At 44.3% G+C, this 15,357-nt stretch overlaps 1 protein-coding gene across 1 annotated transcript; it reads left to right on the top strand.

The window, feature by feature from the left end:
- The first annotated feature begins 5,489 nt into the window (after window positions 1–5,489).
- Window positions 5,490–12,986, top strand: LOC104625751 (high affinity choline transporter 1-like). Its single transcript, XM_010293455.1, has 8 exons — window positions 5,490–5,667; window positions 6,705–6,818; window positions 8,381–8,536; window positions 9,032–9,180; window positions 9,676–9,819; window positions 10,799–10,952; window positions 11,817–12,034; window positions 12,465–12,986. Exons 1-8 carry the CDS (start codon window positions 5,490–5,492, stop codon window positions 12,984–12,986), a joined length of 1,635 nt encoding a protein of 544 aa, XP_010291757.1.
- Window positions 12,987–15,357: the final 2,371 nt, after the last annotated feature.

The following is a 15,357-nucleotide window of genomic DNA, read 5'->3' as shown; positions in this document are numbered from 1 at the left end:
GTACCTTCTGTAAAAAAAAGCATAAGACTTGTTAAAGTTTGCAGTCATGGCTAGGTGCATCCAAAGCTGCCACGTGGCTTAAAAAGCTCATGTTCATTGTCAGCAGCGAAGCTTGGACAGTGCTACTATATAAAGTGGACATCAAAATAAAGCCAACTGACTCAACCAGGAAAAGAGTCAAGGAGGCAGCTAGAAGTAAAGATATTCAGCATGTAGCCAGACCAAGAAAGACTCCTTCATCAGCAGAGGGGATCTATGAGCTCTTCACAGCCCCTAAATATCAGCCCTACCCTCATCCTTTAGTTTTGTCCCCCTGACTCTCATCTCTATGATAAAGCCAGTCTGGGCTGGGTAGAGGTACCCACTGGCACACGCCACCTCCATCACGGGAAAGTAAATGCACGGTACTGCTGCCATCTCCTTGTTCCAAACTGCCCTGATCTGGGGATGTTTAGTGTCACATCTGTGTGCTAACGGGGGCACCCTCTTTTCTGTCAATCACTGGCCTCACTGATATATGTAAATATTAAATACCGTTATTCTGAAGTTATTTTCTGGCTTGGTTTGTGGCCTAAAGGACATGTGACTTCAAACTACCTCTGGTAGGAAGAGACATGGAATAACACAGAAAGTAGAGTTAAATTCATCTTGTGTAACTTGAACCACTGAAAAGGAGTCTTTTCTGGGGTAGGCATCAAGCCACGCAGTCCATGGAGAGAGGCAGCCTTCCCCCAGCCGATACTGAAAGAGACGTCTAAAGCAGGCAGGAAGAATTGCTTCTCCAGCCAAGATTCAGTTGTCCAGCCCGGACAGAAGCATCTGGTGCCATTTGAAGTACAGCAAAGCATCTTGCTGAGCCTCCAGATGCCACTCAAAGTGGCAAGGTTCTCCCACGTGTCCTGTATCTCACCTGAGAGCCACTCACAGATCTCTATAGACCCACGTATCTCAGCTGGAACTAGTAACACAGAGGTGTGAGAGACCAAAGCAAATGCCTGTATCTTGCAAACACAAAAACACAAGGATGCTAAAAATTCATTTAACCAAGCCACCTAACTAAAATTAGGTGAAATCATTTCAGCTCATGGCTTTTCAGATCCCCCAAATCACCTTTTACATGTATGGTAAAGCCTGAGCTCTCAGACACATCACCAGAGCCTTCTTAATATCTTTTAGACTAGGTATTAGGAAAAATCTCTTTACTCAGAGAGTGGTCAAGCATTGGAACAGGCTGCCCAGGGAGGTGGTGGAGTCACCATCACTGGAAGTGTTCAAAAAACATGTAGACGTGGCACTTCGGGACATGGTTTAGTGGGCATGGTGGTGTTGGGTTGATGGTTGGACTCGACGATCTTAAAAGTCTTTTCCAACCTTAATGGTTCTGTGATTCTTCGGGAGCCATCTGGCACGTCGCAACAGGGGAGGCTCCTCACACCGAGCACTGCAGAGAGACCTGTACAAAAATAGCTGCATAATACCAATGACAATAATTTTGGTTTGGACAGAGAGTTGACTTGGCTAAAGATAAAATATCATGTTTCAGAATTGGTATTACAATAGATTTTAATTTTTTTTTCCAACATGGGAAGAATTATTTCAATGAAATCTCCTAACAAAGGAAAAAGAGGAATTTTGTCTCTGAAATGTTTTATGTATTGTACATAAGCATTTAGTAAAACTAAGGAACTCATAATATTCTTCTACATCTATATTTTATCTCTATTCATCTTCTATCTATCTACCTACCTACCTACCTACCTACCTATGTATCAATCTGTCTTCTCTATATCAATCTTAAATAATTAATGGCCAAAAACTCACAGAGGCATAATAACAAAATATTTGTTTTATTTTTATATTTATTACTCACTGTGCAGTCTCACCACACAGGCTGTCATACAAGGAGTAAAAATATGTTGCCTTCTAATCAAATTATCCCTCTCTCTTCCGCATTTGAATCTCATGCAGATCAGCCACTTGCAAATCTGCATTCGTTGGAAGAGAGAATACTTCTAACACGTGAGGAAGAAGTGTTCCTGGGATTGACTTGGGATAGGAATAAAACTTTAGACCATGTGAAAAATTGTAAATGTTTGGAGACAAACAGCCCGGTATTTCAGGTGCCAGGATCAAGGGCATGGTTCAAATACCTGGGTTGGAAACCACAGACTAATTCATACCATCTCATTTCAAGAGGAACTGTCAGATCATTTTGATGCAAATAGCTCAGACGCCTCAGGTCCCAGTGCTCGGTTTTTCTTGGCAAGCAGAGCAAAGCAAACCAGTGGGAGGCTGGTCCCTGCAGACCTCCCTGTGCCACAGCCTCTGCTCTACTGCCCCGTCCCCAGCTCCTCCCAGGGAGCTCCTCTCAGGCAACCACTTCTTTGCAAAGAAACGTCAAAAAAATCCCTAAGGAAATAATAATTTAAAAAAAAAACAACCAAAAATGACCTTTCCAGGTTCTCAGAGTACTTTATTTCGCTTCCTACCGAGCACCAGCTCACTGGGCTTTTCCCTTTCCGGAGGGGTGACAGGGGAGAGCCACCCCTCGGAAATGCCCTCCCCTGCCGGACCCCTCTCACCGCACAGCCCCCCTTTCCTCCTGAGCCCATGGGCCACTGAGGGCTGTCTAAAGCTTGTCATAAGTAGCGTAGCACATTTAACCCAGGGGCAAGGGTTTTATCTTAGGCACAGAGGCCACTGTTTTGTCCATCTTTATTTCTTCCTGTCTGTTAGCTTCACAGCTGAGTAGCTGTAAGGGCTCACTACGGTGCAGATCATTTCCACCATACATAGAAAACTTCTCTGGTACAGAGCACTCCTCACTTTCTTCCAGGCACTCCTCTCTTTTTATCAACCACCCATGTCACAGTTTGTTCCATCAAGGTCAAGTGATAAGGAGAGAGTAAGAGCTCAGTTGAGTATCCTGCAGCTAGATACTCAGAACCATTGGAGATACACCAGAACATGCTGGCTGCTGCTCCAGAAGGGCGTGTGTCTTCCAGAGGGGCTCTGTAACATCTGTTTGCCCAAGTGGACACCTCAGAGGCTTTAGAGCACCTCAGGTGGCACCAGCCATACCTCTGCGAGGATTTGAATCAAGCCCTGAAACATCTACAAGGCACAGGGACACCACTCTTAGAAGCAGCCCTGAGTCCAGCAGACTGACGTCTGCCCTCACCCTGTCCTGCCTCACAGGACCCAAAATACACCAGTGAATCACCTCCTAAAATTCCATATTTCTCCCCACAGGTTACGCAGGGAACTTGAAGTGAGCGGCGCAGCAGCTGGCACCCGAAGCTGCAGCCCTCCATCACTGAGTGGGGAGGTGAAGCCCATCTCAAACATCTCTCGATTACCGAGATTTCCTTTTTTTTTTGGTAAAACAGATACATTAGCTGAGAGTCATCTAGTGGCAAAAGAGCACAATAGATGCAGTGAGGAACTGGTCATCTTGATATAACCTTTTATAGTCCTTCTTCCCTGCGCTGTATATCATCAAAAACACTCCGGTTTCAAATGAACTACCTTATACATACTCTTTCTTTGTGTCCTTCATCCCATCGTTTTCACTTACCTTTTGTCCTACCACATCTGCCCTCCATCCCTCTGAGTCTTTAAATGAAGCTTCCCTGCAGATTTTTATGCCTGTCACTTTTTACTGGGTTTGGTTGTGGGTTTTTTTCAAGAGCCTATAAAAAGCAGAGTCAGTCCAGATGTTCTCTGCAGATGTCAAAGAACAAATTCAAATCCTGCTTTCAACATGCTGATTTTAGCCGAGTCCCACAGGAAGGATGTGTGCACCTTCAGCCACGTGCACCCTCAACCCTATTCTGTTCCTGCCTAGGAAATACGCCACAAAACATTTATTCATAGAAAAAAAGCTTAGTGTGTGTCTATGTGTAAATAGCTTTTTAAAAGTTTTCAAAACATCCCATTTTGAGCAAGGAAGGCAACCCAGAGAAACCAATGGTTCCACTGCCACCAACAGCTGCAGTTTCTGTGACTTTGTAGCAGGTATAATTAAGGTGAAAGGGAGTGTTTCTAATTACCACCCAGAAAATGTACCTTTAAAATGCACAGTGTCCCTTTTTGTACATAAATAATTGGGTCAAAGTTAAAACCCCTTACTCAGTCAAAATAGCATTTGATTATAAATACAAAGGAATATTTCTCCTAAGGCGGGATAAATAATCATCTGGTTGTCAGGCTTTTCCATCTTTTTTAATTTTAAAATTTTTTTAAACACTTCTTACAGAATCTTCCCACCAGATCACTGCATAACTTTCCGAAACCCTTATTTTCCCTTGTACACAAAGGTGTCACAGAGAACATGGTGTTCCTGCACTTCTGCCCCTTCTTCCCACAGCCGTCGCCCATGTGCTCGTGTGCTCCTACCACGTCCTGCCCGTGGGACATGCTTAACCTGTGTCGCTGCTATTCCCATGCACAGCTACTCCTGGCTGTCTGCAGGAGATGGCACACTGCAGAAAACCTTCCTAAAGATTTGGGCTTTCAAACACCTGCTCAGAGTGCCTCTGTGAAGAAGAAATCTGTGATTTCCACGTGGAAAGGAGCTACTGACTCCACAGACGAACACGAGTACCCAGGAAAGCCAAACAAGTGCCCTAAATCAGGCAGCTTTTACAAAGAATTGGTTACGAAGAATCGTATCTGGACAGATGAAAAAGTTTCACAAGGCAACTAAAAAGATACTGGTATGGCAACTCTATAATAAATGTAATCGGCTTAATTCCTTAACACATATATGAGTTTTTCTCAGAATTATGTCTGTTTAAAGGGAGCTTCACAAAGTAGTTTTAAAAAGCTGCATCTTTCCTGTACTTTCACGGCAGAGTCTAACTCTACCTTGCTCTCCTGCCTGTTTCCAGTAATGTGCTTGCTTCGAATATCAGTGTAGAGCTCCTTTGGTTGGTTAGTGGTAAATCTTCTTTTACTGTTTCCTAGCTTTATTTTGATGATTACTGTGGGTTTAATTCAGTCAACTTTAGACAGACAAATTCTTACCCTATCTTTTTCATTAGCCTTGTGCCTAGAACCTAGAGAAATACGGGTTGTTTTCATACCGTTGCATATCAGACAAAATATAACATTTACCCTCCTTTAAGCCAAGCTAGTATTACCTCACATCAGTGCTCCATTGCTCTTATCAACATTAATTCCTACCCTCTTAATCTCTGCTCCCTAGAAGAATAAGATCAGATATCTTCTGGAGAAGACTGAAGAATTGGCAGTAGTCCTCCAAAGACAGAGGCTCTGCATCCAGTTCTCAAGACTTTTGGGTTTAGGGCTCTGTTTCGTACTTCATCTTTCCTTGCAAAGTACAGCAAACTAATATTTAGCAGTTACTTTACAAGGCGGCACTATTTTTCTGTTTTTTCTCTATTTTTTTCTGATTGTGCGCTTGATCAAAGAATATTATCATCAAGCCGTTATTCCTCTCTGTGATCTAAAGTAGGCAACAGAAAATGGCTCTAAATATACCTGGCTTAGTATCTTTGAGTGTGTTTTTCACATTAACTTTAGCTACTGGAATTTGGGCTTCTTGGAAAAGCAAGAAGGACCAGCAGAACAGAAACCCAACTGAAATGGCCATAGTTGGAGGCAGGAATATAAATGTTTTCATTGGATTGTTCACTGCAACAGGTAAGGTTTCTTAAAGGACTTTTAAAAATTCTTCTTAAAACATGTATTACATAGATCTGGGGGACTTTTCTTTCAAAGGAGGTGAACTCCTTTAATGTCAGGGCAGATTTCACCTAAGTGTGGCTTTAAAGGAGCATGGTTTCATGAATCATTTTGGGATGGATTCTTCCAAACCTCTTCACACTGAGCAGAACCTAATGTTTATGTAGATTCTTTTAAATTAAAGAGATTAATTTAAGAGTTTAGTTAAGAGTTAAAGAGCTTAATTTAAGAGTGACTGAAGAATATGACATTTCTCATTAAGGAGGACTGTGGTCTTAATCTTGAACCAGTTTCTGTTATCCAGCATAACAGAAGAATTTTACTCCTGGAACAAGCCAGTTCTGCGTGGAATAAATTGCTACTCATGTCAAGCACTGGGCTCTCTCCTAAAGAGGAATTGTTTCCCCGCTGACTGCCGCCCTCCACTTCCCTTTTCTCTCCTTGCTGCCTGGCATCTCCTGAAATTTGCTTCCCTGCCCCACTTTTTGTGAAGGCTTCCCCAAGAGGTGTTTGCCTGGCTAAGACACTTAAGCCCGTGCTGTAGGTTTGTATTCTAACTTACTGCAATGTCTCCTTTTTTTTTTTTCCTAATATCTATTTTCTTAGACTGTGTAAGTGATGCTTATGAAGGATGGTCTATCAGTCACAGCAGAATAACAAAGGCAATTCTGTTTGGTCTTGCAAAATTCTTCCACTGAGAAAAATGAAATTAAAAATTGGTATATCCAAATCACCTCCAAAGGTTTAAACATTGAACTTTTCCATGCACACACAGATATTTAATCTTGACCCTGGGAAATTATTTAGGGTGAGATTCTGATACTGTTACCAGTGCTCAGCAGCACACCTCACTATGGTAGAAAACTTTGTAAAGAAAATAGAAGTATGATTAAATATTTGTATGAGAAAAGGGCTTACAAGCTCCCAGAGTGTTTTAAAAGACTAGTTCAGAATGTGTATTGCAATTCTTACCTTTCCATCTTCCGTGTTTACAGCCACCTGGGTTGGAGGAGCATATATCAACGGCACAGCTGAAATTGTCTACCTGCCTTCGAAAGGACTACTGTGGGTCCAGGCACCTGTGGGATTTGCCTTGTCCCTTGTTATTGGTAAATAATTCACATAATTAGGACACATACGCTTTTGAAAAAAATCATATATTAAGATGCATAACAGAGTATAGGGTACATTTTAAAGCTGATTTTGTTTCTTCAGTGTCCCATAGATCCAGAATAAGCATTTATAATGCTATCCTCTAAACCAAAACATAAGAAATTGAGGAAGCTTGAAGCTAGTGTAAAGTTTTGCCTGGTTGGAGCAATTTATAGACCAAAAATCTTATCTGAGAACTTTATAAGCATGTGGCTATGTGCAAATTGCTTTTTTATCATGGTCTCTTGTTCACAGGCTATTGAGAGTATTGGTGTCATTTTAATTTTTTCTTCAAAATTTCTGTGTGGTGAAATAATACTATCTCAACTTTTCCACTAAAATGCATTCTTCTGAGTAGTCTCATCTTAGGATGAATTTGTAGTGCATCCAGCTTATCACACTTCACAGCTGGTCACTATTTTGTTGAAACTAAGCTAAGTTTGCAGTGCCATTTCTAACTCCAAGAATTACTGGAATCATGCTGAGGTTCAGCTGTTCTGCCAAGACCAAAGTTTCTTCTAGTCCACACTGAGTTATACCATAACTCTCTAGGGGCACAGGATGATTAAAGCAAGGAAACCTGTGCAGACCTTGCACAGGAATTTCTAAAAGAACAATAACCTTTATTCCCAAGTCAGAGAAAAGAGTCTAACTGACGTGAATATGAATCAGGCTTGGAAATATACTGCCAGCATTTCTTATGTGAGTAATTCTTACTAATAAAATTGAGGAGTGCAGGTCTAATCCTGCAATCTTTACTCAGGTCAGTAGTGCCCAGACAAGCAGTCCAGTTGGCTTCAGGGTTAGGCAAAATACGTATTCTTTGGTTTTAATGAGATGGCTGTACGTCTGAAGCCTAATATTTAGATGAAGGCGGGTGGGACTCAACTCAATGCACAGATTAAAACAATACAGTTCTGGGAAGAGAAAATGAAGCCACCAAAATGAAAATGTAACCAGAAAAGGAACGTATATCAACATGTTGCATCATATGGTCAAGGACAAAAGTTCGTCTCTTTTTTAGCCAAATATGAGTCTTCAATGCCTCACTCTGCCTACTGACATTTTCCACAGGAAGCATTTCAGAAAACTTTGTACCTCAGGTTGGTAGGTCATTGGAGATAGAGAGGAAACTGTATATGGGTGTCCCTCTGAGCTAAGTTCCTGTCACAGTCACACAGGTATCTTATGCCACTTGGGGTGCCCTAGGGGGTCCTACCTGGCCTCCAGTAGCCACTCTGGAAAGATGTAGGTCTGCCAAAAGCGGAGGGTCATATCTGTCAGATGTAAGCGGATGTCCTTTGTAACCTGGGACCTCTCAGATGGATGAAACCCCACATTTAGGCAAGTGAATTAAGGCCCTGCTGTCTGGTCGGCTGCATCATTCTCTAGGGTCCATTATGTATGAATTCCACACTCACTATATGGGTCTGATACCCAAATACGATAGTATTCTTACATTTTTTTCCTGGAATGCAATACATGCAAAATTCTACCAAAATGTCATCACTTCTGATAGGTGGTTTCTTCTTTGTAAACCCAATGAGATCCAAGAATTATGTGACAGTGATGGATCCTCTTCAAGAAACTTATGGGAACGTGATGGGAAGCTTACTCTTCATTCCACCACTGCTAGGAGAGGTGTTCTGGTTTGCAGCTATCCTGGCATCCCTGGGTAAATACTTTGCTGTTATATTTGTTAAAGGTCATGTGGCACATATATAGTATAATGAGTATAATACACATTTGGGAATTGTGTTGGACTAAGCTGTGGAAAGTTGTGCTTCCTGTCTCCTTCTGTGAGAGGAACACAAGCATTTCTCATTTCTGGAAAATATGTTTTTAGCTTTAAAACAAATGACAGTAGTATATATTCATGATATGATATAGAGAGGTCTGGCAACGTGAGTTAGTACCTTCCTCTTGCCTGTGAGAGAGCAGATGTAAAAAGGCAAAGTGCCTTGGCAAAGGCCAGGCAGCAAGGTAGCAGCAAGAGCAGAAAGGGAACATGGGTTCTCCTGAGTCCTCACTCTGCCCGCTCTCCGTAGACCGTGTGCTTCTCATACAGTGTGGTGTGCTGCCATCAAGGGAATAACATACCCTTATTTATTCTGTATTCTGTACGGATGAAATCTGTCTTAAAATACTTAACCACTGTCCTTGTCTGCAGGAGCAACAATGAAGGTCATCTTGGATATTGGAGGCTTTTTGGCTATCATCGTCTCAGCATGCACTGTCATGCTCTACACTCTACTGGGAGGCCTCTACTCTGTTGCATACACAGATGTCATCCAGCTGGTTTTCATTACCCTGAGTCTGGCAAGTCCTGTGCATTTCTTTATTACTAGTTTCCTAACAGATAAAATCCTGCTCTTCTTTTCAGTATGTCTCAGACCAAAAATAACTCCACCAGTACTGTCCCTTGCCCTATAGTTTCTCTCCAGGAGAACAAGTCTCCTGACACATCTTACAGTCCTTATACACTTCAGACAGTGCTCACACAAGCTATTGGCCTTGCTGGTTGAACACGGCTGCTCACAAGTAAGGTCTGCAGAACCTGTCCAGAACAATCTTAGTCGGAAAGGAGAGAGATCTGTCTACTGAAGGCACCAGTTGACCTGAATTACAGACTCATGTTCTTGATGATGCCATGAACCATAAATATGTAGATTTAGAGTAAGGAAGGGGAAAAGGAATACTCTTAGTCTGGGTTTAATCTTGTGTTCTACTTCTACCTTAATTTTAATATCTGAATAGATTCTCCAAGAACAAGGACCTTGGGGAAATGGTTAACTATTTCCATTTCTATTCTAGTGGATCTGTATCCCCTTTGCCCTGGTGAACTCTGCAACAGAAAGTATTTATTACACTGCAACTCATCAGTATTACCAAGACCCTTGGATTGGGAAGATAGAAAAACAGTATCTTGGAAGGTGGCTGGATGACTTCTTCTACCTGGTATGGAGTATTTCTTGGACAGGTGGTTGGGAGAAGGGATTGTGCAGGGACTTTTTTTCTGGAAAACTTGTGGGTTCTTCCAGCCAGGAGTCCTACATTGTGCCGTTGGCAGGGGCAGGATGATGTGTAAAATCTTCTCTCAGCCACTCCGCAGCACACTGAATGGACTGGGGACATCCAGGGCTCAGCTGTGGGAAGGAAGAAGCAGTAGGGACACTCCATTCTTTACCGACATGAAGGAATGTACCTCTTGAGTAAGAGCATCCAGGCAACTAGTTCCACTCCCAACACCTAAATGAGGCATTTCCTACCTTTTGAAAGGTTGGTCTTGCAGCCTTAATAGCGTGCTTTTAACATAATTATGTAAAATTCACTCTATTTGGAAAAAAAAAGTTAAAATGACACGACTGCAGGTCATCAGCAAGCATGGTGCCATTGGCTCCACTGCATAACTCAACTTCTGAACTACCAGTATAGCCAAGACTGCAGGAGACTCTTATGGTCTTGCTAGACTGGTAATAGGGACACACAGAAGATTGAGATTGTTTGGTGAGAGTAGAATCTTCAGATTTTATCTGATGAAATTTGTCTGCTAAGAAAGTGAAAATGGTGATTTTACTTTTAATTTTAGATTATACTCTAGCTAAGTTTGGGTAGATTTTTTACAAAAGTTACATTCCTGAAAAATTTCTCTTTTCCTTCCTCTGCATCTTTGACTATGCCAAGCAACCTGTTTTTCAGCTTTCTCATTCTACCAAACCATTAACCTGTTTTGATCAAAATTTCACATCCATCATAATGAAAACAACGGAAAAGGACACCCTCAACCATCAGAAATATCATCCTCAATAGTTACAGCTGGGCAACGCTGATGCGTTTGAAATGAGAGTTTTATAACAGTAACATCTGAATGGATGGGTGATGCCCTACAGCAGCCAGTAGCCTGGTGGGTGCCACTGGTAACATCTCAATGTTTCAGGTGCTTGGGAGCATCCCATGGCAAACTTATTTCCAAAGAGTACTCTCCGCTGCCTCGCCAGGACAGGCAAGGCTCATCTCCTACCTCTCTGGCCTTGGGTGCTTTTCAATGGCCATCCCCTCTGTGCTCATTGGAGCAGTTGCAGCATCAACAGGTAAAACTAATTCTTTGTATCTGAATAATGAATATGTTTTTGTTAAAGGTGATTAAAATGGGATCCAAAGAAGTCCTGATTTAGACTTCAAATTACCTAGTCCTGTGTACCTATAAGCGTAGCTCTGGCCACCATGCTAGGCAGTCTGCACTAGAAATGTGAAGCCCTCTGAGGTTCAGTGCACAACTACCTAGAGACATTTAAACAGCCCCAAGACCTGTTTAAAGCTACTTCGCTGTGATGAAATGGCTTTTCATGGACCTTGTGTTGAGGAAAGATGAAGGCATACCCTGTAGAACCCTATCATGTTTTTGTTAATGCCTTCTGCATGTAAGACCCAGCAATATTACTAGAAATTGTTAATATGGTTCTGAAGAAAACCTGCTTGAAAGAATCAAGAAGTTCAGTCCTGTAAACTCACAGTCCCTGCCCAGGGGATCAGTCTTGTGTCGGCTGTGAGCAAGGGTTAAAGAGCAGCCAGATCACCGAACATTTAAAGAAATCAGTTGAACTCATTAATTCCTCTGTCACTGGGGGCATCAGACCAAAACTCCCTTCTCCTCACGAGCAGGGTCTAGAAAACTGACCTTTAACTGGCCCAGTTCTGGAAACACATGAAGCATAGCCGTTTCTACAGATGCTACTGGGGAAAAGGGAAATCTTTGACCTAGTGACAGCTGCAGCATGCTAAGGGGAATCACAAGAGATCATAAGAGAATCAAAAAAATTAATACAAGTCCTAAAATACAGAGGGGTCTCAGTCCTTAGCCCTGCTGTGACTGGTCCCTGTGGAACGGCAGCTTCAAAGACAACAGAAATGTCAATGAAGGATTTGTTGTGACTTTTCCTTGATCTGTTTTAAAGACTGGAACCAGACAAGCTATGGGCTTCCGAGCCCATTCGAGAGAGGGGAATCAGCGATGATACTGCCACTTGTTTTACACTATCTCTGCCCAGCACACGTCTCCATTGCTGGTTTGGGAGCCATCGCTGCTGCTGCAATGTCTTCTGCAGATTCAGCTCTTCTCTCCACCGGTTCCATGTTTGCTCACAATATCTACAGGAAAATCCTGAGGAAAAAGGTACTTGGTTATAGCATTCAGTAGTTTTGGTGTCAGGAAAGATGCTTTTGTTTCAAGACAGTTTCAAATCCAGTCTCTGTGGTCTGCGATTAGAGGTGTCTGTCCTACAGCTGAGTTCTGGAGCCAGAGCTTCAAACGTAGGTCAGGGGCGTTCATATCCTCGGTAGGGATACAAATACCCACACTGGTAAGCTTTGCTCTTTATAAAATGACTGGGAGAAAATCTAGGCTAGGATGTTAATGGAAACAGCATAAAACCATGACCCTTAAAATTACAGAGGCAGCTCCATCTCCAGGGGTGCCTGCCTTGGACGGCTGCCGGTGGCAAGCACTGCCTGAAAGCAGCAAGGGCTTGGTGAGGACCAGCCCAGGGCAGGGCAGTGCTGGTCACCCCACCAGTGTCTGTAATGTTACAATCTCTGTTTTACAGGCCACGGAGACGGAGGTCTTATGGGCCATGAGGACCTCCATGCTGGTCTTTGGGGCCGGGGCTGCCGGTCTGGCTTTTTACTCCAGCTCTGTCTACGACCTCTGGTTTCTCAGCGGGGAGCTGGTGTACGCCCTGCTCTTCCCCCAGCTCTGCTGTGCCCTCTTCGCGCCCAGCACCAACGCCTACGGCTCGGCTGCCGGCTTCTTGGTTGGGCTCCTCCTGAGGCTGCTGGCGGGGGAGCCTGCCCTGGGCATCCCCCCTGCCATCTGCTACCCAGCCTGCTCCCTGGAGAATGGGGCCTACAGTCAGCTCTTCCCCTTTAAAACATTCACCATGCTTCTCTCCTTGGGGACGATCGCTGCTGTTTCGTACCTGGCTGTGGCTTTGTTTCAGAGGAACCTCCTTCCCCGCAGGTGGGATGTTTGCAATGTCATGGGGGCAACCAGCACCCTCATCCCCCTGCAGCGGGTGGAGAAACAGATGGGTTCGCCAACGGTTGCACTAGGAGAGAATGGCGATTAAATGTGGTCACGGTACATTCAGCAGTTAGAGCATGGCACAAGCAGCATCGCTCTTCCCTTCGCTTTCTCCAGTAATGTATTATTTAAAGTCCTCGCAGAGCAATAAAGACGCGTTCTGTTCACCCGAGGAGAATGTGTGAGCTCGAAGTCTGCAGTGACTAAAGGCGCGTGGTGATGGAGCACAATCTTGTGGTGGTGACTACGGGGCACCTCGGGCGCCAGCAGTGTTTGCTTCGGGGTGCCCCTGCTACCCCACCTGAAGGCAAGGCTTCAAATCACGCTCCAACATTTATGGCATTCTCAAGTCACACACTAGCGTTTTAGCGTAATCGTCCCTGGGGAGCACGTCAAACCCACAAAAACACAGATTACTGAATGCAGTGCAACCCCCCCAGCAGTCAGCAGTAACAGCAATTCTGCACCCGTCTTTGTACGCTTTACAAAGCTTTCCTTGATGATGCAAAAACTTTTGCATATGCCTCTCCCTTGCCACAGCCTCGGGCCACACAGCCAGCCTGCTGCCACATGGCCGAGGAGAGGACATCCCCTCTCATATGGCCTGGTAGGGCAGAAGCAGGTGAACAAGATGAAGCAACAGTCCTTAATTACTGGATAAGAAAGTTTTACGTAGCCACTATTCACAAAAACTCAACCAGCTGGAAAAATGGAGGTGCCAGAGAGACTCTTGAATGAGTCTTCTCTAAAATACCTGTGAAGGTGTTACCCAAGCGCAGCGGTGGGATGGTGTGGGACACATACGCAAACTGGTGTGTGAGAACTCAGAGGACTGTGATGAGAGAAAGGTGCTCGAAACTGATCCTGAACCTGCCTGCAGGGACAGGAAATCCTAAGGGCAAGATCCCAAAAGATTCAAGCCACCAGGTCTGTATAGAAAAGCCCCTGATACCTTGTTTGCATAAATTCTCAATGGGTCAGAAGAAAAGCAATCCAGCTAACTAGTGAGTGTGGCCTCTAGCCTGAAGTCTGATGGACCAAGACCATCCTACATGGGATGGGTCGTTAAGATGGGAGCTGAAGTAAAGATTCAGAAGGATCCTGCCCTGATGGCTCACGGATGGCTGTCATTTTATACTTCCCTCGGCAGCTGTGCAGTGGCTCATCAGGGGTCAGTCGCAATCCACCCACAACAGCCAGCAGAAACCGCGCTCTGGGCAGCCCCTCGCCACAAAACCTTTACAAAATGGTTGTGGGAGCTGCTGTGCGTGGCAACACCTGGCACTGTTGGAGGGAAGACATTTACTGACATATCCAAAATACCCCACAGCGAAGCAACCCTGACAGCCAACCGAGCTGCCAACGGTGAAAACGGTACACTGCTCAGTGAATTGCTTCCAGCACGTGCTAAACACCCCTCTGTGCACGCACAAGGTGAGAAACTCTGCTGGTGCCACCATGCACAGCCTCAGCAAGCTCAGCAAGGAGCCACGTGTCACTCTGAACTGTACCAAGGCAAGTTCAGTGGCTCGGGAGGAGGACTGGCAGCCCTAAGCTCTAGATACGGCTTTTCTCTAGATACGGACTCTGCCTGTCACGGGAAGCATCTATCTCCCTTAAAATACCCATCCTCAGCAAGGTGGAGATTCTGCACCTCATCAGAAAAATATGACACAACTTCATGCTTTACCCTAGTGTTAGTAAACACCGGGGCACACTTAACTTCCCACGCACAGCAGTCCTGGTGATACGCTTTGTTAAACCAAGACCAGACATTCTTTCCTGTAACCCTAGAGACTGCCATGAAATACTAATTATAACTTGTGTCTAGAAAAGGTAAAAAAAAAATGTTTTGAAAATTAAAAGCATTACATTACCTATGGCCCCAGGTGGTCACCCACTGAAGTCTTTCACAGCCCAGGGATTTGAATGGGAGCATGTGATGTTGTGCTTAGCTAAGGGAGACACCAAAGCTATCATTACGGTAGCAGCAGAAGAACTGGGCTCTTGTTCAATCGCAGTTGCTGCATGCTGATTCAAGCATACTCCCCTGAAAGATTTAGAGATGACCTAGTTTGGGGACCTCCACGTCCCTCTGTGTGGAGCAGACCAAAGCTGACATACTGCGCTCGCACAAGGGTACAGACCTGCTGCATGGCCCAGATGAGAGCAAAACTGCAATGTCCTCACGTCACGGTCAGCATCCCACCCACTGATCATCCCACCCAGCAGCTCTGAAAGGCAAAGGACTACATCTGGAGATACCTTTTCTCTACACCGCTGTGCCCAACTTCTCCTTCTGTTCCCCTGCAGAGTCCCAAAGTTTGTCATTAGAGCCTTTCTTTAAAGCTCACGCACTTGGCCTGGTGGGCGATAGATCCACAGCTTCCTGAGACAGCGTCGAAGGACAGTGCTCT

Source organism: Phaethon lepturus, unplaced genomic scaffold (assembly GCF_000687285.1).
Source record: "Phaethon lepturus isolate BGI_N335 unplaced genomic scaffold, ASM68728v1 scaffold10838, whole genome shotgun sequence".
Classification (NCBI taxonomy): Eukaryota; Metazoa; Chordata; class Aves; order Phaethontiformes; family Phaethontidae; genus Phaethon; species Phaethon lepturus.
This window is presented reverse-complemented; position numbering and strand designations above follow the sequence as displayed.